The 27,634-nt window shown below is 43.2% G+C and overlaps 1 protein-coding gene across 1 annotated transcript in view; it reads right to left on the bottom strand.

Moving 5' to 3' along the window:
• KCNK1 (potassium two pore domain channel subfamily K member 1) overlaps nucleotides 1–24,769 on the bottom strand; it is a 57,374-nt gene extending 32,605 nt beyond the window's left edge. Inside the window, exon 1 of the mRNA XM_064383613.1 lies at nucleotides 24,338–24,769. Within this exon, the coding sequence (XP_064239683.1) occupies nucleotides 24,338–24,692 (355 nt within the window). The 5' untranslated portion in view covers nucleotides 24,693–24,769. The remainder of the gene's footprint in view (nucleotides 1–24,337) is intronic.
• Nucleotides 24,770–27,634: the final 2,865 nt, after the last annotated feature.

The raw sequence follows: 27,634 nt of genomic DNA, 5'->3' as shown, positions 1-27,634 counted from the left end.
TGCTCTGCAGGAATGAGCTCTCTGGATAAATGTCAGGAGTACGAAAGCAAAACCAAGCAAACCTGCAAACCACAATTCCAAGTTCATGAGTTGGCCAATTGCCTCACAGCTACGTGTTTTTTTTTTAATTGAACAGTTTAAGAAGCATCAATTCTCTCCCTTATGATATTAATGAGAAAGACAATCAAGTATTTGATACAAATAATGTTCAATACTTCACCAGACATTAAGATTCTTCTACTTTAAATACTCTTGGCAGATAAATGAGAAGGAAACTTGAAGTGAAAAAGAAGGTATTGCTTTTGGGAAAAATGGATTCAACCAGGCAACATGAAAGTCAGAAAATCAACCCTTCTCATAGCTAATCAAAATCCACAGGAAGATACTTCGGTTCTGATATTCACATCCCTATGACATGTCTACTGTTTATCAAACAATTTGAAACGTTGGAGATTCTTCAAAGACACAGGACTAGATCCATGCTTTTGTCTTACGAAAAATATAGTTGTGGAATCAAAAAGCAAAGAACATAGAAAAATGCAAAACAGGATACTAGGGGCCAAATGAGTGGTTAAAAATATGCTCTACAAGAAAGAAAGAGGAGAGCAAGCACCGTGTGAGGTCAGTGTTAGCCCCTCTGGACTTTGTCCTGATTCGAAATCATGAGTGAGAAACTCAAGCCCTGTACGTTCATTCGTCTGTGCTTTGGGTGCATTAGGACCTGCACATGGGTGCACAAGTGTGGAGAGAAGACTTCCAAAGACTTGGATCAGAGGAAACTAATCATCCCTAGGCTTATTTTTTAATTTTCCCAAACAGTGAGTGTTATTTGTTTTGCAGACATTTACCCTGAGGTAGCAGGAAAAATGAATCTGCCGCTTCTAAACATACACACTACCCCACAGAGCCAAACGTAGGAAGAACAAGCTGCTCAGTAGAATCACGAGTTCCTCCCTTTCCAAAAATACTACTCCGTGGCTTAAAACATTTTCCTGCACATGGATTGCCTCACTTAGTCATCGAGCCCATGGATGCCCAGAGCTGGGGTGCTTATCACAGGCTATGTGTCCTCGGTTGGCTCCCCACAGCCCTGCACCTGTTCAATATGGCCACTCAGCCCCAAAAGGCCAGGGAGCCTCCTCAAGGGGAGGCCCCGAGGCTGGCGTCACTGTGTCTATCACTGCTCTGCAGCCTCCACAGTCCGTCACTGCTTTGCTTCACAAAGTTGCTGCAGAGCAGTTTACTCTGCAGTGCTCCAGTCCAATCAGGCCTGGGGGAGGAAAAACATTCTCCCTTCTGCAAAACCCTCATTTCTTGAGCTGACAATTTTATTCTTGTTTTTTTTTTTCTTTTCTTTTTTAGGTATTGGTCTTCAAAAAAAAAACAAGAGAAACAAGAAAAAGAGTTATTTTCAATTATTTTCCCTAACCATTTTCTTTGTGGGACCTCAGGAGAGAGCTTCAGGCGGGCTTACTGTCCAGGGCAGGAATACTGAAGTCAGGGGAAGAAGGAGCTCCCAGGGACTCCCAGTTTTAAGGATCTCACATCAGACACTTACTTGGCTTTTTTTTTTTTTTTTTTTTTTTTTTTTTTTTACCACTTAAGACATGTAAGCTAACAAAGGTGAATATCCACACCAATATTTTACTGTTAAAATCAGTGCCTCCTTTGGATAACCAACATAACAAAAATAAATATACCAGAAGCAGAAGATAACCCTGTATTTTTTTTTTTAATTTTTCCACAGCCCAGGACATTGTTAAACATTCATTTCTGTAAATTGCATGATAAATTGTAAATATTAACTATAATAGTAAGTTTTCAAACTGCCTCTCCCTCTCCCTCCACAACCCATTGAGAATCGCTGGTCTTAAGGGTTTTTAATATTATGTCTATTCAGCCCAGTGAATAGAACCATTTAAAATGTAAAGTGAGTTTCTTGCTCCTCCAATGACTGAATTGGGTTTGCACTCAATCCTGAGTTTCTCAAAACGACATTACATTCTAACGTTCCATTGCACCAGAAAGCAGAATTCTAATTTGTAGGTTTTACACAGATTAGAACTTCATCACTGGTCATGTCCTTGGGAAGACACCAGAGTCCTAAAAGCTTCCATCAAAAGGCTGGTAGTTCTGTCTTTAAGAAAAGATAAACTTGCACTGCCAAATGGAAAATTTTAATTTGAAGGATTTGAGGATCTAGCTTGAAAGAAAGGATGGTGAAAATTGAGAGATAGGCAGAAAAATTGGTTATGTATATTAGTGAGTTTTTAAAATTCCATTTGTCTCTAATTTTCCTTACATTCTCACCTTACTGAGGAAATGGATGCCAACTGACATGAGCTCTTACCAAAACCCACCAGCACACCTCCCACCCAATCTTCTCCTGTTTCTGCTGCCAGCTCTCTTCCTGGGTATGGGGTCTTAGCCCCATTCACCTGCTCAAAAACACAGCCCAGTGAGCCTGCCTTCTTTCCATAACCATTTCTGCTCTTCCGTCTCACCATCTTCAACACCATCTCTTGATCCTCCACTTCCCTGCCACCTACTGCCCATTCTTCTGTGCCCCTTTGCGGGATAACATGCAGAAACCTTTATCTGCCTGCTGCCTTCACGTCCTCCCCACCTGTCTCATGATCCCTTAACCTCCAGGACACCACAATCACCTGTTTTTCCTACGACATCACTAATCACCCCTCATTCTTCTGACCTAATTCCTCCCCTTTCAGATGTCTAATGTGAGGGAGCCCAGACCTACACACCCAGCCACTTCCTCCCTATCTCCGCTTGGCCGTCACACGGGCATCTAAACTTCACACGTCCACAGCTGAGCTCCTGGATTTTTTTCACCACCTCCCAACTTGCTTCTACTGGGGTTTAGCTCCTCTCAGTCGGTGGCACCTTCATCTCACTGTTGCTCCAGCCAAAACCCTGCAGTCTCATGTATCTTTTGTTCTTTCTTTTTCACTCATTTCCAATCCACCAGCAAATCTTACTAGCTCTGCCATTAAATGACACTCAGAATCCATCCATTCTCACTCTTCTGTCGTAGCCCAAGCCGCCGAGATCCCTCTGAGGATTACAGTAATAGCCTCCCGCTGGTCTCCGTGACCAGCCCCAGCCTCCCATAAACAGCAACCACAGTGACCCTAAGAAAACAAGGATATCATGTTACTTCTCAACTTCACATCCTCCAGTGGCTCTCCAACTCACTTGCTTACAACAAAACCTAACGTCCTTATCAGGTTCCGTAAAGTCCTATATGATCTGACTCCACCACTTCTCTAACCTCATCTGCTAGGACTCCCCACTGTTCATTCAGCTCCAGCCACACAGGCCTCTTAGCTCATACTAGAGGCTCAGGGCCTTTGCACATGGCTACCCCCATGGCCTGAATGGTCTTTCCCCAATTATCCATAAAGCTGGCTTAAGCACCAGCTTCAGGTTGCCTACTTACAGAAGCCTACCCAAGTCACTGTATGTAAAATATCAACGTTCTCTTTGATGCAAATCTTGTATCACCCTTCACCGCTTTATTTTATTTTTCCTTAACACTTATTTTATGTAAAATATTTTATGCTTTTCATTTATTTATATTATTGTCATTCCTCCCTTCTAGAATAGATAAGACATGGCAGGAATTTTAGTCTATGCTGTTCCCTGATGTTCCTCAGCATCTAAAAACATGTGCGGGACACAGTAGGTGCCCCCAAAATATTCTGCCCGAGTATGAATAAATGAATCAGCAAATTACTGAATAAATTTCATTTGGCAAAAGCAAATTCATAGCTTAGTTTTTAACAAAGAGAAAACAATATTGACTTATTAACATGTTATTAACCAGATCATATATAAAGAAGAATTACAATTTCAAATAAAAATTTATATAGTTGTGCTGTCCTACTGGTTTAAAGCTTTCATTTTTTTCAACAATTCAAAAGCATGAAAAGCAACAAAAATGTGATGATCTTGGAGGCAGACTCCAAGTTGCCTTTCGGCAAAGACTGTCTGCTGTTTATTGCTATATTTCAAGTTCACAGTGGAAGTCAAAATATATGTATGACCTGAATAAACACTAAATATGGCTTTTATTTTCTAGATAAATATCATTATTTATTGTGCTATTCTGGGGTGACTATACTCTCAGGGATATTTCTCATTTAACCAAGTACATACATAAAACATTTATGTGAAAAAGATGATAATTTTTCCATTCACGAATTGATAACTGCTGTTAACAGAATCTTGAAGTTGTTTCTAAAAGGGAAAAACATTTGGATATTTACATTTTAGCTATGAGGAGAATTTTATTTTAAAGAATTACCCTAAGCAGTCCATAGGTTGTCTAATAGAAAACTATTTATATGTAAACAGCCTTCTTTCTTTTGGAGTTGAGGCAAGGAGTAGAAGCAGCCTTGACTACGAATGAGGGTTATAATATAGCAATCTAACCTTGAAAAGAAACAATATTTCTTTGATGAAGTGTTCTGTCTGGACATAATGACCACTTCATCCTCAGATTCCTCAGCAGGACATACTGGCAAATTGAAAAACTTGATCGGGCTTCTGTCAGCTCCCAAGAGATGATCTTGCTTTTCCTTCAGCTTTTCATTAAGTGTTTCTAAGGAAGTGTAAGTGCATGATCATTAGCAACAGAAATTTCCCTAGTGACCCTTATTACTAAAGAATAACCAGCGCACTTAATAAAGCAAAAGTCACTGTTGTAGGGCATCTGGTGGGCATAACAATCCCACGAGCCTGCTTTGCTAAATACTCTGCCCTCAGCCTCACTGCCTCTCTCCAACAGCCTCCATCCGGGACTGTCTGAGCACTCGAGTTTGAGTGCCTGTACTGCCACTTCCAACTGCTGCACATTAAACAGCCACTTATTAATACATTTTCTGGCCTCAGATTTCACATCTATGAAACAGGGAGCATTAGCGTCTGCCCTGCTGTCCACATATAAATGTTTTAACTACCAAGAAAAGTGATGTTTGTCAGAGCAGTTTAAGAACCTGAAAAGCGATACCAAAATGTAAATTTTTTTTTAGATGGAGTTTTGCTCTGTCGCCAAGGCTGGAGTGCAGTGGCACAATCTCGGCTCACTGCAGCCTCAGTCTCCCGGGTTCAAGCGATTCTCCTGCCTCAGCCTCCTGAGTAGCTGGGATTACAGGCGCCAGCCACCACACCCAGCTAATTTTTGTATTTTTAGTAGAGACACATTTTCACTGTATTGGGCAGACTAGTCTCGAACTCCTGACCTCGTTATCCACCCTCCTCGGCCTCCCAAAGTGCTGGGATTATAAGCGTGAGCCACAGCGCCCAGCCCAAAATGTAAATATTCTTTTTGTGTCTGTCTATTTCTCATAGTCTCCTTCTTATCTTAATCATTATCTTTGCCAAACACCTGTCTTCACAATTTTGTACCCAGCTATTAATAAATGAGTAAATAAACTACTGCTTTGTTGTGGATGTGTGACTGTGTTAATTCCACCCCCTTATACTAAAGGCTAAGATGGTTTTCCTCTAACACCTACCATTAACGAGGCTTAACGTTTTCTTCTTAAATCATGTGCTGTTTCTATCTCTTCCTTTAAAATCTTCTCCTCCAACCCCAAACAACAACCAAAAACTATCCCTCCCAAAATGAAACAAAACTTGGAATTTTAGACACTGGAAACTGCTTTACCAAAGCTTGTTTCCTTTTCAGAGTGACCCTAAACACTAAATAAATCCAGTATTTTACAGGGTACTAATCAATATTTTAGACAAATTAACACCACAACTTTATTTTTCTAAAGAGATAGGCCTATTTGATAACAGGACTGCAAATTTCACCTTACAAAACTGGTGGTTTAGGAGCGTAAGCAAAATTACATATTCTCAGATTCAAGAATATTCCTTGAATCCTTCAGAAAAACAAACATTAAGTTCATCCAGCTATCAACATTTCCAAAGTCCATTATGTTAATCTAGCTTATTTTAACATGCTAACCTACATGAAAATGCTCTGCAGAAGAACCCTGTAATACATACTCTAATAGAGCTTTCTTCTAAAAATGTGGTGTTTTTTCACATACTTTGGCAATTTCATACCTGTCAGAAGAAGGCAAATGACAAATCCATCTAGTATGGGATAGATTTCTCAGGGTCACAAAAGAAACCAGTATCGCTCGCAACCTCCTCTTCTCCACCCCATGATTCCCCAGGCTCTCGCTACTATTTTCATACGATTCACTCAAGAAAAATCAACACGGTTATCACTGAAATGGCACACAGGAGCAAACCCAAGTCAACAAAAATGAACCTCATCTTTTTAAGGGCCAAGGAGGAAGCTCTGGTCTGGAGCTGCAGGCAGAGACAAGACACTGGGAAAACAGGTTTCAGAACATTTCTGAGAACAGAGAGGGTGCTCTCCTTCTCAATGTCTTTACATGAAAAGACTGCCTGAGAGATGGGATGCCCCAAAACACTAAGGTCTGACAGCTGAACTGCTAATGAACCTGATGAGGAGGAACAGCAGGAGGACAAAGAAAGCAGAGTTTTCCATCAGGAAGCTGCACACTGGGCTCCTTGTGAAAAGAAGCACAGACCCACAATCCTCAGGAAGAACGGCCAGGACCTCTAAGAACAGTGACTAGACAGCAGTAGCAGCAATGAAGGAAAGGACAAAAAAGTCACATCCAGCATGCAGCACACAGTATGTGGTCACCAAGGGGTAGCAATTACCGTAATCACTGAATCAGAGCCCCTTGTGAAGCCTACACAACAGAGGTCAAACCACCACCAGGACAGTCAGCAGCAGCATCTACACTGAATCCTGACAAGAACTGTTGGAAGCTTTAAAAAAAAAAGAGAGAGACAGAAATCCAGTCCCGGTAGAATTAGAAAAAATGAACCTGGAGGTTCATTAGTCCATTAATTGACCTTACCATCCTCTCTGGTCAAAATTACTAATAAAACATTCTCCTTGCTCTATCCAGTAATTTGGTTGCTTGCATGTCAAAACTTATTAGCTTCAAATTAGAGCTCAGACTTTCAGGGAAAAAAAAAAGAGTAGAAAACAGGGCAACAATGTTGAAGTGAATTAATGCAGAATCCGTCTTCAAAGAAATCATTAACTTCAGCAGCAGCCCTTGGGAATTCAATGAGAGTTCCCCGAACGGAGTGGACAGAGCACACATATTAGCCCATGCTCAGAAGCTTTTCAGCCGAATGTCGTATTCCCACTTAGCAGAAGACAACGCACTATTTTCCTGTTCCAATAAGCACAACATCGTGCATGTGGAACAGGGAACGGGAGGGGTATTTTGGGATAGCATCTTGGGCAACTGCTGTTGGCATTCAAGGGTATAGCCAGGTTGAACTGTGAGACCTCTGTCCAGCCTAATGCAGTGGTTCCCTCTGCTCAAGCCAAAGAGGACCAACCTAGAAGACAGTCTCAGTCAGGGACATTTCTGGATGAAACACCTCCCCCTACTTCTGCATTTAATGGTAAAAGGAAAATCACCTGCTTAGAAAAAAAGCAGAATCTATCAGCACGTAATGAGACCAGGCATAGGAACAAGGCTAATGTGTGCAAACAGTGAGCACATTTCTTCAGGAACACACAGCTAAATTCTAGCTCAGCACGATGAGGAAATGAGTGGAGGATGGAAACACTTGAAAATGAATGAATTGTCTCCCTGTGTACCCTGACACACGCCACCTTTTTAGACTTGCGGAGTAGAAATGATGAGTGAGGGTAACTTCAGTGCACTGCCAGAAGGCAGAGCTGCTTTCAAAACCATCACGTCTGCAAGCAGGGAGGAATTCAGTTAGATTAATGGCGAGCTCACCTCCTGCACACTCTTCAAGGTATCGGGGCACAAATGAGAATGAACATTTTGTGCTTTTGAGCTGATAACTGTTGAGCTTAAAATCCTATCATTAAAGAGAAACATAAAGAAGCAGGCCTAATTAAACTCTGTGCCTCAGAGCAGTGATTCTTTCTTCCCCCACAGTTAGACATAAGGGGCTCAGTGAGTGGCAACCTCTCATGGGCATACCCTGATGTTGTCAGAACCCTGAACCTGGTGGCAAAAAGAAACACAATGATAACAGTGTAACCATCATGCCTATTTGAGTTAGTAATTACCACATAGGTATAAATAAAATAGACGGTGGATGATGCACAATTTTGAGAGCCAGAGGTTAGGCATGGTCTTTTCCTTGTCAGAATACGTAAGAACAAAAGGGTGACATCATTATAGGGCTAATATTCAACCTTCTATAATTGTTTTAAGTAGCTCTTTTGGAAGTGCTAATATCTACTTCTCTTTTGCTGCAAGCGAGCTATGTATCAAGTTTCTATGGTGCTCTCACAGCTCTGAGAGTGCAAGTGACCAACGTGACCTGGAGAGGGAGCCAGAGTGGACCCTCAGAGGTTAGATGACAGGTTATTAAGAGATTGAAAGTGTGATCTGGCATTTCTCCCCATGCTATCCCTCCCCAACTCCCCACCCCCGCTGTCCCCCCAGCTCCCCCGCAACAGACCCCAGTGTATAGTGCCAGATATAGGTGAAGGGGAGGAAGGCAGCAAATCACACTGCCACGTATGCACCTATGCAACAACCTTGCATGTTTTTCACATGTATCCCAAAACCTAAAATGCAATAAAAAATAAATTAATTAATTAAAAATAAAAAAAAAAAAGAAAGTGTGACCAATCTGGCTTTGCTTTTCAAACATTTCCACATACCATCCACATATCTGTGTATCTCCGTGATTGTGATTGTGATTGTGGAAATGCCTTGGCTAAAAGAACCACCTGTGCACATGTAGGTTCAATATGGGACCTACTTCTTGAGTTCACAGCTTCTGAATAGAGTAACAAGAAGGAAAAGAAGACTTTGCAAGTGTGATTCTGTGCATGGTTAAAAAAAATCATGTCTGATGAGGAAGAAAACAGAATCAAAGGTCTGCACTAAGTGGTTCGTTTTCTTCAAAGCATTTCTGAGTTTTCATATAGTAGTTCTGTCATCCCAACTTCCAAGAATGAACTTTTAATATTGGGTGGCTTAGAGCAGAAATGAAAATACTAAGAGATTAAAGAGAAGCCAGACATCCTTAATCTGAGGCCAATGTACTAAGAAGTTATCTTGAATGATTACAAAATGCAAAGAATTGTACTTATAATGCCTGTTTCTTTTAACAATGAGAGTAAACTAAAGCTTAGTTAAGTTACAACTTAGTAACTTCGGGACTGAACTGATGTTGAGGTTTTGCTCCAACAAGAAATAATTTATTTAAAGCCAATTAACAGTATAAACACGATTGGAACAACTACTCAAACCCTTTCAAAACTATTTAGAAGTACCCATTTGTAACTAACTAACACAGTAATTACAAGGAGCATCCTACAGGTATACAGTTGAGAGCTGACTCATCATTTCATGGCTCAATCTGTGGGAATCCTGATGGTGGAACCAGCTCCTCGTTGCACCCCTCTCAGAAGCACACCCAATGTCTGGGGTCTGGCTGGCCCACACAGGTATAGGGAGGTGAAGAGACACAGAACTGGGGGTTGTTACCTTCTATATCCCCTAATATATACACACCCAGAAAAAGCTTACACTCCTACATACAGCAACAGCTTTGCTACTCACCCAGGCTTTCTAGTCGGGCTTGGGTTGTGAAATTCTTGGTGCGGTCGCCCAGGGCCGTCTCCCTCTTCCCATCATCCCCCAAGACCAATGAGTTTCCATTTATGTCCACCTTGGAGCTGTCCATGACAAGCTCTGCCCATGGCTTTCCTTCATCCCTGTGACTACGGATCGTTAACACCCTGGTGGTCCTCTGGTCAGTGCTATCTCTTCTTCTGTGCTTGTGTTTGAATGACTGCAAAAGCCTCGGTGCTCTGTTGCCTAACTCCGGCTTTCCTTGTTTTAAGCCAGCCTGCAGGACAGGCTATTTATCATGGTGCGGGACCAGGAGCCTACAGTAGCTCCCCAGTGCCTACCGACTCAAGTGGCAGATCTGCTTCCCACATCTCACCTCCACCTTCAGTGCCTGTCGCCCGCTGCTGTGTGCCAGCAGGGAGCTTTGGCTCTGAGAGCCTGGCACCTTCACGGTCTCTCTAAGGCGATGTTGCCTTCCACTTCTGGATGCGTGTGCCGAGCATATGTCCCTTTCCTTAACAGCCGTCTTCCCCTGGCACCACTCTAGGTAACCTTGCCCATGCAGCTTCAGTTTATCTCAGTGCACCTCCTCCATAAAGCTTACCTGACCACTTTAGCCATCTCCCTGTCAGAGTCCTACACATGTTACCAGGGGTCCCACACAATTCAACAGTTAGGTCTCTACACCCTCTGCAGTTTTCTGGGCCTTTTTATGTTTCAGTGGAGTCTCCCCAGCTGGCTGTGGGCTTTTTTATTTCAGTGATTATCCCTTTACAGTATTTTTAAAATTCATTCCCACATATTGGATGTACAGGAGGGATATACTCAGTAAATATTACAAAGACCTAGGATCATAGAATGTTAGAGCTAGGAGAGGGTCTTTCTTAGCCTTTACATTGTATAGATGAAGCAATGGAGATCTGGAGAAATCCACAATGAATTTCTGTCTGAAGAGAACCCAGGCCACCAATCCCCAGTTCAATGATTTCACACTTTTGATCCCCACATTCACTTAAGTCTATGTAAGGTCATTCAGCATCTCCAAACATAAACGCTTTCCCTGAAAATAATTCAAGATTCTCACTTTTCACTACATTAGGCTGGGCTTTTTAAATTTTTTATTTTTTATTTTTTGAGACACGGTCTTGCTCTATCGCCTAGGCTAGAGTGCAGTGGTGCGATCTCAGCTCACTGTAACCTCCGCCTCCCTAACAAGAGAGAATCCTTCAAGTGATTCTCCTGCCTCAGCCTCCTGAGTAGCTGGGATTACAGATGCCCACCACCACGCCTGGCTAATTTTTGTATTTTTAGTAGGGATGGGGTTTCTCCGTGTTGGCCAGGCTGGTCTCAAACTCCTGACCTCCGGTGATCCGCCCACCTCGGCCTCCCAAAGTGCTGGGATTTTAGGCGTGAGCCAACACACCTGGCCAACTTTAAATTTAGGTTTGGGGGTATGTGTGCAGGTCTGTTACATGGGTATGTTGCATAATGGTGAGGTTTGGGTTTCTCATGAACTTATCACTCAAATAGTGAACATAGTACCTGATGGGTAGTTTTTCTATCCTGGCCCTCCGTCCTCCCTTCTCTCTTTTGGATTCTCCAACACCTACTGTTTCCATCTTCAAGAGTTGGACTTTTTAATAGTATTAATTCAGTCTGACATCATTGATGACAATTTGATTTCCCAGCTCCATTCCCTAAGCCAGTGCTGGTTATGAGGAAATGCTCCTGAGATGCTGCTGCCCTTCGCGGGCTTGTGTAGAGACTGGGACACTGAAGACAGACAGAGGACACTCCAAGGACATGCACTTCACCGCTGCTGGGTCAATGGGACACAGCCCGGACATCTGGGTACAGACGACTAATACAAGCCAATGCACAAAACACAGTTCTGAGTGAAGCGAAAGAGAAAGTCTAGACAGGCAAGTTCAGGAGCCAGACATGTCTTTTTAGCCTCATTCAGATTACAAGTAACAGGTGTTCCACTACCAGAGTTGCTGAAAGAGCAAATGTCGCTTTAGGTCACGACCCACCAACTACTAGCAGAAATTTGCTTTTTTGTGCTCCCCAGTTCTCTTAAAATTTTAGGTTTTTTTCTTTCTTCCATCTTTGTTGGATGGATTTTCAAACATCGGCTGCTCTGCAGTGGAGGGGAGGGTGAGATGGGAGTAGCAGTGGGTGACAGATTGTGGATCCACACAGCAGCGCCCTTCCCTGCTGTTTGCGGGTGCAGAACGGCTTAGCTCATCCGGACCCGCCCACCCTCCCACTGCGAGGTGCATCTGTTGGAGCTGGCTCGTGGGCGACAGACTGTTTTTCTGAGATGGCTGGTGTCAGAGCACTGGTTGGCAGGTAGGTAGCGATGTGGGGGCTTTGCTACTCAAATTTCTGAGTCAGAATTTCTGAGTCAGTCTGACATGTAGGCAGCTGCGGAACAGTCTCTCCAGGTTCTTTAATTTAATCCATCTAACCATGGTCTTTAAATAATTGAGTGCCTTGGTAACCCGTGTTCAAACATTTGAAGAATTTTAGTTACAACCATGTTTTAACTTTTTAATTGTAGTTTAAAACACTTATTTCCCTTCTTGTTATTTACAAGCTGTGGCTACATCAAAAATACAGTATTTTGAAGAAAAAAAAGATGTTTAGATTGTCAATGATGAGCAGGGAGCCAGCCCTATTATACTCATGGGATCATTTCAAACAGTAAAGCAGCAAGGCAGTAAAAATGAAAATCGCTTAGGTGTAGGTGTTTTTCTGAGAGTCACATGAAAATTTGCCCATCTATTACAAACTGTAAAAATTGTCAATGTGTTTATTTGAACCTGACATACTCCTAAGATGTTTAGATTGTTTATGAAAAAAATTCATGTTTTTCTTACTTCCTAAAAAACGGAAACCACCTAGATTCATTCTTCGGTGACTTTATTTAATATTAGCTACTCCTTAAAAGAGTACCAGAGATATTGATTTGTTCTTTGAATTACATAACACATAATTTTTTATTAAACTATTGTATCAAATACTAAATGTCCTACTGTTAAGAAACTATGAAGCAAATATACTTTTTTGGAGGGCTTTTTTTCTTTAATATTACAAACAACTTTTTGTAATATTAAATTAGAAAACAATATTACAGTTTAGATACTCTCTCTTAGCCTGGAAGTATTTAACATTGTTGTGAAATGTATTCATTAGATGGCAGATGAGCCCAGGGAATTCACATTCTCAATCTGAATTACCTCTTCTTTCTTTTCTACTTACTGACACTCTATTTCTTCTTCAAGGCTAAAATCAGATATCACCCTCAAAAGCCTTCTTCAGCCTCTGCAGTGAGTTAATGGATGCATGTGATACAACATGACATCATGGCATGCTGTACCAACAGAAGGCACTGTCAGCTACACTCCAAGTGTGGCCCTCACCACGCCCCGTGAGGGTTTACTGTGTGCCTCGTGTAGATAGATCCTCCTGGACACCCAAAAGGGATCTCAAGTTCAGCAGATTCCAGACCCTGCTCCAGATCCTGATTCTTCATCCAACACCTGCTCCTTCCATGACCTTCCCTTGGTCTATAAAGAAGAACCACATTGCCAGGGGCTTAGACAAGAAACCCTGGGGTCATTCTTCACTCTTCTCTTTTTACCCCTCACATCCAATCCATCAGCAAAGCCAGATGGTTTGGCCAAAAATATGGATCCAGAATCTGACCACTTCTCATCACCACTTTCCTGACCCACTGACAGGCATCAGTGGTCCAATGACCACCTGGGTCATTGGAAGAGCCTCCTTTCAGGTCTCAGCCTCAGCCTCCTACACCAGCCAGAGTGAACGTATTGGCACAATCGGTCAGACTGTGTCACCCCTTGGCTCAAAATCTCCTGGTGCTTTCCCCCAGCTCAGATAAAAGCCAGATGCTTTGCCTCGGACATCTTACAGCATCTGCCCCGTCCCCTTCTTCCTGACCTCATCACTCACCTCTTACTCAGCTCCAGTCACAGTCACTTTTCAGCTACACCTCCAGTAGGGGCCTTTGTTCTAGAACACAGCTCCCCAGGAAACTGCAGGATGCACTCCCCACCTCCTCCAACTCTTTATGTAAATACCATCTTCTCAGTAAGGCCTTCACGCACCACTTTATGGAAGACTGCAGTCCTGGACTCCGCCCCCTTTCACCACACACTAATCACACACCCCCATCTCCTTTGCTCTGCTATGTTGCTCCTGAGTCCTTATCACCACCTAGCATCCTGTGCTTTTCCTTTAGTTATCTTCTTGTTTATGTTGGAGCTCAGAAAATGATAACCCAAATTAAAGTCTAGAAGCAAAAGTTTTTCTCTAACCTTCTCCTGCCCTCCTGTCTCTCACCCTTCATCTTCCCCCAAGGCTAACCATGGAATCTGGAATACCTCTTCGCCAAGGTGGATCCTAGAAACCAGAACCCCTTTTCCCCAAAGCCAGCCATAAAACCAAACAATACGCCTCTAACTTTTCCTCCACCTTTCTGTTTGAAACTGGCCAATGAACTTATATGACCCATCTTGTTTGACTGTAGCTCATAAGAATCCTCATTCCAGAGAGGGTGCAGCCCCATACCCAGAAGGAAGGAATGCATGCTCAGAGAGTTCCAGAAGAATCTAGACAGGCCTTGCTGGGCTTCCCCACTCTATCTTATAAGAATTAGATCATTCCCTTTTGATCCAACCATATTTTACACACCTGTTTACACTTTGTTGAACCTAAGCTTAAAAGTGGATGGTTTCCCCTGTATTTTTGGGTCTTCATTCTGAAGGCTGCCATGTCACATAAACTATGATCAAGTAACTGTATATGCCTTTTCTCCTATTAATCTGCCTTTTATCAGTTGATTTTCAGTGAACCTTCAGAGGGTGAAGGAGAAGTTTTCTCTTGGCCACTATAATTGTATCTCCCTCCTGCACCCAGACTGGCACATCCAGGAGGGCAAGAGTGACATTTCTTTTAGTTCCTTGCCATATCCGTAAGTGCCTGAAGTAGTACCTAGTCAACCCAAGTGCTCCACAAATACTCATTGAGGAACGAATGCCTCTCCTCTGTCTAGATCACTTAGGGCCTTGTGATGCACTGAGTATACATGACCTCCCTCAGATATCATTGTTTTTATATGAATAGCTTCAAAAGTCATTTTAGCAATGTGGGCCTCTCCTCATCAAGAGAATAAAGTTATATCTAACGTCTCTTGAATAGAAGTAACATCCTCAGAACCTTCTTCATTTTTCAGAGGAAGATGGTTCCTCTGAAACCGTGCCTTAAGCTGCTCCTTTTGAGCACCTGCTGAGTGCTAGGGATGCCAAGTGAGGCCAAGACAGGTGCTATGGGAACCAGGTACCAGGTGAAAACAGGTGAGAGGTGAAAACAGGTGATGCCAGGTGAAGACAGGTGTTATGGGAACCAGCAGGTAGAAAGCTAAGTGCCATGGAGAAAGATTGAGAAGAAATGGAGGGGGGCCTGGAGCAACAGAACCTGAAAAGAACCTGCTTCTCAGTAGCCCCAAGTCCTGTGTGTGCCTGGCTCAGCATGTCCTGGGAAGCACGCTTTTCTGGGATAAGGCCGTTCTGACGCCTCCCTTCTCAGTGCATACTTCCACTAAAGATCCTTCAGACTCTATTCAGACGAAATGATGAAACCAGGTACTAATAACTGAGTCTCAGAGGCAGCAGTAGGCAGGCTTTTATTTCACAAAGTACGTCAATCCCAGTAGGAGGAGTTAATGCAAGTATGTCTGAATAAACCCCAAGAGGCTTCAGTGAAGCAGAGTGAATAGGGGACTGAGGCACCAACTTGAGTAAATAGCTTAACTCAGCTCACAGAGCCACCCACATAACAAGGGACGACTGTAACAACTGGAGCCTCCAACTCCAGCTCCATTGACCATACTCACAGAAATGAAAACTAACAGGTTTTACTCTCTCTAAATCCCTTAGAAACATTCTGCTTGCTTTTGTTTTGTCTTTTGACTTGAATCGTTTTAGGTTTGCCTTCTTCTAAAGAAAGATTTTTTGGCAGGGTGTAGGGTCTTATGCCTGTAATCCCAGCACTTTGGGAGGCAGAGGCAGGCAGATCACCTCAGGTCAGGAGTTCAAGACCAGCCTGGCCAACATGACAAAACCCTGTGCCTACTAAAAATACAAAGCCTAGCCGGGTGTGGTGGCATGTGCCTGTGGTCCTAGCTACTTGGGAAGCTGAGGCGGGAGAATCCCTTGAACCAGGGAGGTGGAGGTTGTAGTGAGCTGAGATCATGCCAGTGCACTCCACCCTGGGCGACAGAGCGAGACTCCGTCTCAAGGGGAAAAAAAAAAGAAAAGTTTCTTTCTTCTTTTTAAAATTGACACATAATAATTTTACATATTTATGAGGTACACGGTGATACCACAATACATATAATGTACAGTGGTCAGGTCAGGGTAACTACCATATCCATCATCTCAAATGTTTATCATTTCTTTGTGTTGGGAATATTTAATATCTTCCTTTTAGCGACTTGAAACTACATATTATTGCTAACTACAGTCATTCTACACTGGTTCCTCCTATCTAGCTATAATTTTGTATCCTGTAACCAATCTCTCCCCATCCCCTCTCCCTGTGCCCTTCCCAGGGGCTAGTATGCTCTGGTTTATTTTTGACTTCTATAAAGCCAATCTTTTTTTTTCTTGCTAACCATTTCCATTTGTTTTCATTATCTCCCATTGTTTCTTTTTGAAAAGATAATCCCAGAAGTTAGTAAATTAGGAAAACTGTTTGAGATTAACTGTTTTAAGATTCCACATATGAGTGAGAACATGTTGTTTAACACTCTGTGCCTGGCTTTCTGACCTCTGAGTGCACCAGCCATGATTTCACCGACTCTCTCTGAGTACCCTGGAAGCTTTCTGCCTAAAGCCCTTCCATGGGTACTAATAACTGAGTCTCAGAGGCAGCAGCAGGCAGGCTTTTATTTCACAAAGTACGTCAATCCCAGTCAGAGGAGCTAATGCAAAAAGTTAGACTCTGATCTGGGATCAAGCAGACAGTAGCAAATTAAAAACACTGTCAATGTCTAACCTAAGTTAATTAATCTCATCAATATAATATAATCGACTGTTTTACAAATTAAAGAAGGCAAACATGAACAGCAGTGGAAAGTCACAGATAAGCCCTGCCAGTCTGATTCAAGTTCAGGGAGACAATCCCACAGTCCTTTCAGGTGCGCAAACTCTACTCCTCCAACTCCCTGTTCTCTTTCTTCCTCTATTCAGCCTCACATCAGGATCATCACCTTGAAATATGCTGCTGACAGAGAGTGAGCCACCAGCTTTGAGGATTGGACAAAGAATAAGGCTTCTACGCAGAAGAAACAAAGAAAGTCGGAGTACAAACTGAGTCTAGGAGATAGATGGGTCATGGGAGTCAATAAAACACCCCAAAGTTGCTTGCTTTCCAACAAAGAGACAACCTGTATCTCCTGCCAAGAATAAGCAGCCTGGGTGTGACACAGGCAGTGGAGACCCTCAGCACCTTAGTGTTTCATGGATTTGTCAGTAATGGGAACAGAAGATGTCTCTGGAGAATAAAACACAGCACAGTGCAACTCTGAGGATGTCAGAGTGTATGAGGCAGATGAGATTTCTGTCCCTGAAACCAACGTTGTAGTAACCTGAACCAAGTGGAAATGCCATTTTTATGGGTCAAAACAATTGAGTGTCAGCAATTCACATGCTTCAAAGACAGTAGACACACACAGCAACAGTCCAATGAGCAATGTCATAAAACAACTTGTTCTGAGAACACTGGAGTTCCCATTAGGTTACTGGTTCGATCAAAGATTCTGTTCCTGATAGGACTTACAGTTATGTCATAAAAGCAAAGATATCATTTCTTTCAAGTTATTGATAATAGTAGCAGTATCTTCCAGGGGCTATAAAATAGGCATATATAACAACAAATTTATAGTTTTAAAAAAACCCAAACCTTCAAAGTCCTAAAAACTGATACGTTTTATAGACAGGTATGAGTTCACAGATTTAAACACTAAGTATCTGTTGTCTTTGACCATTTTTGGGTGGAAATGTTTCTAAAATTTATTATACATTTTCCTGCCTTCTTAAGTAGAAACACAATGAGACATTTTTCTTGATGGCTCAAGGATATGAATTACTATATTGTGCTCTAAAATAATGATGTCCCAATCAGGTGTATAAAATTGTTTGTTGCAAGAGTAAAGACTTAAAGATTCTGTCTCTTGTGCTCTACTATTTATATGGTTTTTGTGCAACTAAATTAAAACTACCATGTACCTCTACATTAGTTTGCTAGGGCTGCCTTAACAAAATATCACAAACTGGGTGGTTTAAACAAAAATTAATTTTCTTAAAGTTCTGCAGGCTTCAAGTTCAAAATCAATGTGTCTACAGGCTTCATTACTTCTGAGGCTTCTCTCTTGGCTTGCAGATGGCCACCTTCTCACTGTGGCCTCATTTTAACTTAATCACCTCTTTAAAGATGTTCCCTATAAATACAGTCACATTTTGAATTACTAAGACTAGAACTTCAACATAAGGACTTGAGGGAGACAATTTGGCCCATAACAAGCTCCTATGCCCAGATGCTATTAGAGCTCAGGTTCTTAGATATACCAGCATTCAAATAAAGACCATGTCACTTCCAGCTCTGGGACCTCGGCAGAGAAGTTGTTCAGCCTAAATCTCAGTTTCATCTTCTGTAAAGTGAAAACAATGATACCCACATCTCATCAGTTTACTGCAATGCATGGAAGAGAATATGTGTAAACATTGCCTCACACATGTAAAGGGTTCAATAAAGGTGTTATTTCAAAACAAAATTTTAGTTTGGAATTTTAAAACTGTCTTTTTATAACCTGCCATGTATATTTCCCTATAGCTGTGCCTTTCCCTCTGTAATCTATTAAATTATAGGCTTGAAAACCAGGTAATTAAACTTCTAGAATTAAATGTAAAGGCCCAAAATCAAGACCTGTGAATACAGAGCACAAACATCACATGGGATTTTGGATCTCTCTTCTGGCTGATACAGAGTTTGCTTGTTTAATTTTATGTAAATTCTATAGCAGATACAGTATTTATTGCACATTTTAGATAAGATAATCACAATTATCTAGTGTAGCTTTGTCACCACTAAAGGAAAAAAAAGCAGTGCCATAAATTGGATCACAAGTAAGTGACATCTGAAATAAACCTTTGTTTTTGCAAGTGGTTGGTGGTGATATATAATTTTTTCGATGTTACATACCACTTAACAGCACAAAAGAAGTCTGAGAAGCTGAACTGTCTTATACAAAGTCCGCAAAAAGGAAGTGAAATACTCAGAATACTCTTAGCTACCTTTCAAGTATCATTCTGAAGCAGATGTCAGTAAATTTTTTCTGACAGACAGTAAATGTTTTAGGTTTTGTGGTCACATGGTTTCTGTCCAACTATTCAACTCTGCCAACGTAGCCGGAAAGCAGTCATAAATGATACAGAAGCAAACAGGTGTGGCTGAACACCGATAAAACTCTTTACGGACAATGAAATTTGATTTTCATAAAACTTGACTGTGTCAGAAAACATTCTTTTTCTTTCTTTTTTTTTTTTTTTGTCCCAACCATTTGAAAATAAAAGCCATTCTTAGCTCAGGCAACACAAAAACAGGCGGTGGGCTAGATCAGGTCCGGGGGCCCTAGTTTGCCCATTTCGTTCTATTCTTTTTTTCCTCCCCCACTCCCCACCTCTGAGACAGAGCCTCACTCTATTGCCCAGGCTGGAGTGCAGTGACATAATCTCAGCTCACTGCAACCTCCGTCTCCTGGGTTCAAGCAATTCTCCTGCCTCAGGCTCCCGAGTAGCTGGGATTATACGTGTATACCACCACGCCCGGCTAATTTTTGTATTTTTAGTAGAGACGGGGTTTCTCCACATTGGCCAGGTTGGTCTTGAACTCCTGACCTTGTGATCCACCTGCCTTAGCTTCCCAAAGTGCTGGGATTACAGGCGTAAACCACCATGTCTGGCCCACTTCATTCTATTCTAAAAGCTCAACAAGTATTTGTTGATGGCAACAACATATTTCTACTACTGAAAATAATTTGAAAACTAAGAATCAATCCAGCATCCCCCATTGCCTCTTCCCATCTTCTTTGTTTGAAAACTACCTATGTTGTAGCAGCTCCCTACCTTGCCTTAATCAAAAGCCACTGTAAATCAAGCCCAATTAAGTTCACTTACCGAACACTTTAAATAGAGTTTCAATGCATCTCTTCATAAACAGGGATAAAGCAGTATCCTGCCTAAAGGCACCAGGGCTACCAATGACAGGAACAGGGGCCAGGCATGGTGGCTCATGCCTGTAGTCCCAGCACTTTGAAAGGCTGAGGCATGATATGGCTTGAGGCAACAAGTTTGTGACCAACCTGGGCAACAAAGCAAGACCACCCTCTCTACAGAAAAATTTTAAAAATGGCCAGGTGTGGTGGTGTGTGCCTGTAGTCCCAGCTCCTTAGGAGGCTGAAGTGGGAGGGTCAACTGAGCCCAGGAATTAGAGGCTGCAGCGAGCCAGCATGGTGCCACTGCACCGCAGATTGAGTGATAGAGCAGGACCCTAGCTCCGAAAATAAAAGTTTGTATACTGCATGAATGCAAAAACTGCATTTTTACCAAATAGTCATGGTCACAATATGGCCTTGCTTTGGGGATGAATAAAGAAGTAAACTTTGGTAAATCAACACACAAATTGTTCTTAAGAATGGATGACACTGTCCAAAGTTTTAGATGGCTACTAAAGTTTAATAATTATTTCTTACTTTCCAAGTATCACCTGGACATTATTTCCCCAACGCTTGAAAAAAAAAACCACAGCATAAAAGTTCTGCAGGAAGTTCTGCAGTCTATAATGCTTCCTTTTTCTTTTTTTTTTTTGTATACAACTCTTCTTTCTGAAAAGCTCAAAACTGTCTTGTACTCTTTCACCTGTTCTCATATGATTCCTAGGCAGATGTTGCTGTATCTTTCAGAATGAAGGGTGATGGAGTTCAGGACATGCTACCCCCAAACAGGGCAACTTAGCATTTGAGAAAACAGCAGAAGCAGGAAGGTCATTCTCATCTTCCTCCCAACCTTCTCCCCTGAAGCTGTGCCCTTCCTTTGAAGAAGACCTTCAATCCAAGGGAGCCCATCCTATGCCTTGAAAAAAGAAATGTCTTATCTTTGAAGACACAGAGATGCCAAGAAGAATCTGAACAAATAGGCATTGCTAAATTCCTCCAGTTTATCAGCTTTTTAGATCATACCCTGTTTTTTTTTCCTCCAAGACAGAGTCTTGCTCTGTTGCCCAGGCTGGAGCACAGTGGCACAGTCACAGCTCACTGCAGTCTCAAACTCGTGGGCTCACACAGTCCTTCCGTTTCAGCCTTCTAAGTAGCTGGGACTATAGGCACACACCATCACTCTGGGCTAATTTTTTAAATTTTTAGTAGAGATGAGATCTCGCTCTGTTGCCCAGGCTAGAGTGCAATGGTGCAATCGTAGCTCATTGCAGCCCTGAACTCCTGACCTCAAGCAATCCTCCCACCTTGGCCTCCCAAAATGCTGGGAGTACCTGTGTGAGCCACTGGGCCCAGCCAGATCATACCCTTCACTCTCCAATCATTTGTCCACACAACTGTCCCTAAAAATATGTAAGCTTCCCTGTTTATTTGGGTCTTCATTTCTAAAGGTTTCTATGTCATGTAAAACTTATATTAATTAAATGTCTGTGCTTTTATCTTGTTAATTTGTATTTTATTATAAGTGGGTGAGAAATCTTTTCTTCTCTACAAAGGAAAATAAAGAGATGTTAAACTGTTTGCTGGAAAGAATTCAGAGTTTTCGGTAAAGCAGAGAATGAGAAGAACATTGCTGAATTACCAACCTAAGCTTTCTTCCAAATGGACCATGAAGACTTTACTCAGTTCCTTCCAGAAATGGAGGTGTGTACATTCTAGGGGTGAGAAGATTCTGGCATAAATACTCTCATGGGCCTGTATTCCAAGGATGACTACCAATAACAGCATCTTTGTAATGCTCATTGTTAGCATTCTGGGTAAGTCAAAGATTGACTGTACTGATTAATTGGGTAACAATAATCTCAGTGATTTGCCATCAAAAGGAGTAGAAGTGTTAAGAAAAGAAAAAAAACAAGCACAACATGTCTAATATCCATCCCAAAAAGAAAAGGGATTGCAATTCATTTTATTTGGCTGGTACTTTTCCAGAAAATATTTTCCTAGTAATGAAGCATACCAGCTTTACTCTAAAAAATTGTCTGTTTCCAGCAAATAATTTAACATCTCTTTATTGCCCCTTGTTGGGAAGAAAAGACTTCTCACCCATCATAAAATTCATGGCCAGGGCACCTATAATAATTTGAAGACTTTAAGCAACATCAAATCAATCAAACAATGGGTAATCATAATTTTGAAACCTTAAGAAGTATCAAATGTGTCAAATAATAGGTCAGTACAAAGCCAACAGAAGAGTATTTTTCATTTAGAATAGTTGTATTCATATAACAAGAATTCATTGATCTGTTAACTTTACAAACCAAGAGGCACCTTTTTCATTGAGTTTATCCTTAAGTGCCCCTTGCACTGATTTCCTAAATGAACACTTGTTTTGCATGAATGCAGACTTTCTTAGGAACTACAATGCAATCTGAATACCAATCATAAGATGTCTATTCCCACCCCACCCCTTTCTTAAATAGAAACTACAACTTTTTCTAATTCTCCTCTGGGAAAAATATCTCATCTATTCAAGATTATAAACTAATTTCTAACATTTAATTAGGTAATTCGATGTGAAGACTATGCACAAAATAATCATGAAAAATCCCACCGAGAAAAAAGCAAATCTTTTTCCTTGAAACTGCTCTTATTCCTGTTCTATCTTCACATTATCACCACACTCTATAATCATTCTGCGAAATGTTTACCCAACACTGTGACCCAGCTGTAAACTTTCTGTAGCCCCGTGGAAACACTTACTTCTGGGAAGAATGAATGACTCTCAATATAGAACAAATATACTCCAAAGGAAAGGAACAGTGACTTCTAAATGATCTGAGGAACTGAGAGCTAGGTAAAGACAATGGAGGCAGAGTTATGGAACAAAAAATTAAGTTGTATTGGCAAGGGAACAGGCATTCTTTGGAAAGTGAGATAACAGGTCTGTCTGGTCTAGGGCTACATTTAACACAGTTTTTTTGGATCTCACAATATAAGCTAGAATTCCACTTCTGTTTATTTCAGAGTAGATAATTCACCCCAGACCTTTGAATAATTGTTTCACGTGATCTACATGAATAGTGTATTATTACTCATTACCAGGTAATTACCAAGACAATCAACTAGATATAGCCCAAAGAGAATGATACACAGTAATTTGGGTGGTGAAGAGCAGGTAGGGAGGAAGGAAGAGTTGGGAGTCACACAAAGGGAGGTGATTCACCTGTAAAGGTTGAAAGTCGGGGGTGACAAAGTAGTTCCTGGCAGAGAAATCACAAGGCGCAGGTTCCAGGACGACACTGGTAACTAAGAAGTGTGTGACCTAGTGCATGACAAGATGGATTGTTTCAAAGATTGGCTCTCATGGATCAAAAGAAAGGACTGTGCTGAACGCTCTTTGAGATTCCTTTCAGTGTCCAAATACCAATTTATATCTCCACTTAGATTATGTGCCTTACTAGGTCCGGCTGGGGAAATTCGGCCTTCATCCATCTAATCTGGCACAGTGACCCTGCCCTGGGGCATGCCCCTGGCCTCATCCTTCACCTGAGGACGCTCCTCCACGGCAGAGCGCCCCGTGGGTGAGTTGTGCGGGGACGTGGCGCTTCGAAGTTTACGGGAAGCCTCGCACACCTGAAGTTGAAGAAACTGCTGAATCAGGGTACCCCCATTTAGGCAGATCTTAGGCAATCCGATGCTCCCTTTGCTCTCTCTCACCCCTCCTCCTACTCTGAAAAGAAACCAGATCGGCCCGTCCGCCCAGAGGTCACCTGGGAAGAGCAGAGTGATGTCACTAGGCTACCCCCAAAACTGCCTGCAAGGTACAAAAGAGCTGGAATATCTGTATAATCCAAAGAGACGGCAGACTCCGGAAGGTGACCCTTTAGAAGGTATTATTACTAGACTGTGCAGCGTCGGCCTCTGGGATGGGGTCAGGAGGAAGGTGAGCGCTAGAGCGTTTCCATCACCGCGCCGCCTTGCCGCACGGCTGCCAGGTGCTGCTACACATTCAGACCCCATAGATTGGCTTAGGGGGTTGCAAAAAAAGAACTCGGTGGGGAAGGAAGCCCCTGCAGCCACCCAGGCCGAAGTTAGGGACCACTTCCCCAGAGTTATAGACGGCGACAACCAAGTCACGTCTGGAGCCACCTCTCTGGCTTCCGCTCCGCGGCGCTTGCCCTCCCCGAGTCACCGCGGCAGGGGTCGGGGGCGCCAGAAAGGGGAAGGTCGGAGGGTCGCGAGCACAGTAGGGGGAGGCCGGCTGGAGGCGCGGGGATGGCGAAAGGTGGGGGGTGGGGTGGGAGGGTCAGAGGGGCCCAGGGCTCCGGGGCAGGGGGTGCGGGGTGTGTGCGAGGTGGCCGGGGCGCGCAGGATACCCTACCTGTGGTGGAGAGCACGGTGCTGGCGAAGAAGAGCGCGGAGGTGAAGTCCCAGTTCCAGTTGCCCGAGGCGTTGCTGAGCACCGACACGCCGTAGTTGCTGGCCTCCAGCACCCGGCCCAGGAACTGCTCCAGCTGCTGCTCGGACAGGCACTCGTGCTCCTCCAGGAAGCGCCGCTTCAGCTTGCGCAGCTCCTGGCGCAGCAGGTCCTCGTAGGGCAGCTCCACCGAGGAGAAGACCACGGCGCCGAAGACCAGGTAGAGCAGGTAGCCGAGCACCAGGAAGCCGAAGCACCAGGCCGAGCGGTGCCGCTCCACCAGGCGCACGCACGAGCTGCCGGCCAGGGACTGCAGCATCTTCGCCGCCGCCGCCGCCGCCGCCAAAGCCAAGGCCAACGCCGCAGACCCGCCCGAGCGCTGCCCGCCGCCCCCTCCGGCCCCGCCGCCGCCGCCCCCGCCCCTTCCCGGGCCCGGCTCCCGCCGGCCGCACGCTCCCCCGCGCGCCTGCCCGAGCCCGCCTGCTCCTCCCGGCTGCGCCGGGTCCCGGGGATTGGCTCTCTCGGGCGTTGTTTCTTTTCCTTCTTTTCCTGTTTCCTTGCAATATAAAAAGCTTAGATGATGTGGCGCTGACGTGGTTGCCGGCTCAGGTAACCCGAGAGTCAGCAGAGACCGCGCGCAAACTTGGCCTGAGAGCGGGGGCTGGGCTGGCGGGGTCCGGGACTCACCGCCCTCTGCGCGGTTTCCAGAGGTGGGGCGGGCGCTCGCTGACGCCCAGACCCCGGCCCGACCGCCACCAGCTCTTCCCGCTCCCTCCCTCCCTGACTCCAGTAGCCAAACTCCAGCGGACCGCGCGCGGCGTATGCGTGTGCGTGTGTGTGTGTATGTGTGTGTGATCGCGCGCATGTAGTGGGGGCTGCTTCCGGGCAGTGCGCTGGCCGTCCAAGCCCCCTGTCGGAGCTACTCCTGTTTCCCACTTATTTTCTCCTAATCAAGGCCACCATGACAAAACTGCAAGCGCTGAAATACTTTCCTTCTTTGTCTTATTGGCCGAAGGGTTGAGCAGTCTGCTGCCAGTAATGCCCGTGAAAATACCAGATCCTCAGAGTCTAAAGGCACCTTGAATCAGTCTCCTCTCCCACCCATCCCCTCACAAAGAGGACTTGAGAGTAGAGTCTCAGAGAAGTCCTGTGTCTGAACTGGAATTTTTAAAACATAACCTTAGTTTTACAGTGAAAAAACATCCCAGTGTGTCAACTACCAGAAGAAACTGAGCTTTCCCAAGTGATATTTCTTTTTAAAGTGACAAAAATGTGGACAAGAGTCAGCGAGCTGCCTGATTGTGGGTGAAAATAAAAATTGGTACACCATTTCTGGAAAGGCAGTTTGGCAATATGTCTCAAGAACCTTGAAAAAGTTTATGTGTTCTGATTTAGTGATGTGTCCTAAGAAAAAACAATCAGAGAGGCACATACTTACGAAAACTGTTCATGGACGATATCTATATATGCATACATATAGTTGTATAACATACTGCATATACATGTGAGACACACACACACTGTAGATGTGAAATAATGAAGACTCAGAACGATCTAAATATTCCAAAGTAGAGAATGGTTAAATAAGTTATGGCATCTCTACAGCATGGGTACCATATAGACATTAAACACATTAAAGATGTGTCTGAAGACTATTGAAGCAAAATTGTGTAGAATCTCAAATATGTGAAATATTTGTATTCAGTTACAAAATAAAACTGTATCTGCGTTATTAATCAACTGTATAGGAATAAAACTGGCTCCTAGCAGTTGTCTTTGGGTAATGGTAGAGTATATAGATGACTTTCCTTTCTTGTACCTTTTGATATTTTTCAAATTTTCTACCGTGGATATATATTATTTTTGTAAACAGGAAAAACATTAAAAATAAATAAAACTGAATTGTACAATTAATCATTCCAACACCTAGCTGAACATTTGCTTACTTTACCAAAGTTCTCTAAACAAGTCCTATTTTGTATTTTCACAGAAACTCATGCAAATGTCTAACACATGTATCAGAGCTTTTTCACTTTTAGTAAATAGCCTTACCTCTTACATTACTCAAAAGATTGAAGCCAGCCCTCCACTTTACTTCTCTGTCCTTCAGAATTTACTCATCAGTAATCCACTTTTTTCCTTTGCTGTTACTCCTGAGGAAAAACGCACCTCCTTATTTTCACGGTGAAAGGAAGCACTTAACCACTCTCAGTCCTCAGCCTCTGGGAACCTTCCCCAGCAGCGAGTGCCCTACTTTTTTAGAACTCGAATTCTTCCTTCTCCCTCAAGTCTCCATCCTACATTGTCTTTCCCTGAAAGGTGCTCTATAAGCCTTGCTTGCCGGATCCTATCCTTGATGTTTTGCTTCTTTGCCCTGTTAGAGACCTCTTTGTTCCTGAGGCTACCCCCAGCTGTAGCAGACCCTCAGAATTCTTCTCCTGACTCTCATGATCATTTTTCTCCCTATGTCTCTCCTTGCCTGATTCCTTCTGCTTGGACAGTTCCTCCTCCATCTCCATCTGTAATACAGTTTATATCCTTCAGGACCTGTCTCACTCATGAAATCTCTGATGCCCCAAAGGATGTGAGTTCCTCTTCCCAAGCCATACAACCCTTTGAATGCTAGATTGTGTGGGGCACTTGTGATGAACCGCAGGTGCAGATGTGGTTATATTATCACATTCAAATATGCATACATGTCTATGGCAGCTTTGAAATATGGTTGTAAATTCTTTGACCGTCCCTCACTGAAAGGTAGGGTTTGTGTCCCCTATCCTTGAAACTTGTGACTACTTCAACCAGCAGAGTACATCAGAGATGATACCAGGTGATTTCCAAAGCTACATGATAAAAGGCCAGCAGCCTCCAACTTTGTTCATTGGAACACTCTCTTGGAGCCCTGAGCCATCACGTAAGATGTCTGATTACCTTGAAGCTGCCATGCCAGAGAGGCCACATGTAGGAGTTTCAAGTGACAGCCCAGTGGAGCCCAGCTTCCTTATCATTCTCACTAAGACACCAGATAGATGAGTGCAGCCATCTTCAACTCTCAAACCAGGGCATCCACCTGCTGATTACCACTGGGTGACTTGCCCCTGTCTATGTACCCAGGAACTTAGAAGAACTCCCAGCTGAGCTCTGCCTGAATCCTCATATATCATCAGATGGCTGTCTTAAGCCATTGAATTTTGGGCTGGCTCATTATACAATTATAGATAACTGGAACCACATGCATCTGAGTAAACTGAACTTTAAAAATTC

The sequence above is a fragment of the Aotus nancymaae genome, unplaced genomic scaffold, assembly GCF_030222135.1.
Source record: "Aotus nancymaae isolate 86718 unplaced genomic scaffold, 86718_ANA_hifiasm-v0.15.2.pri h1tg000032l_0, whole genome shotgun sequence".
Lineage (NCBI taxonomy): Eukaryota > Metazoa > Chordata > Mammalia > Primates > Aotidae > Aotus > Aotus nancymaae.
Note: the sequence above shows the minus strand (reverse complement) of the source record. Positions and strands in the feature narration are given on the sequence as shown.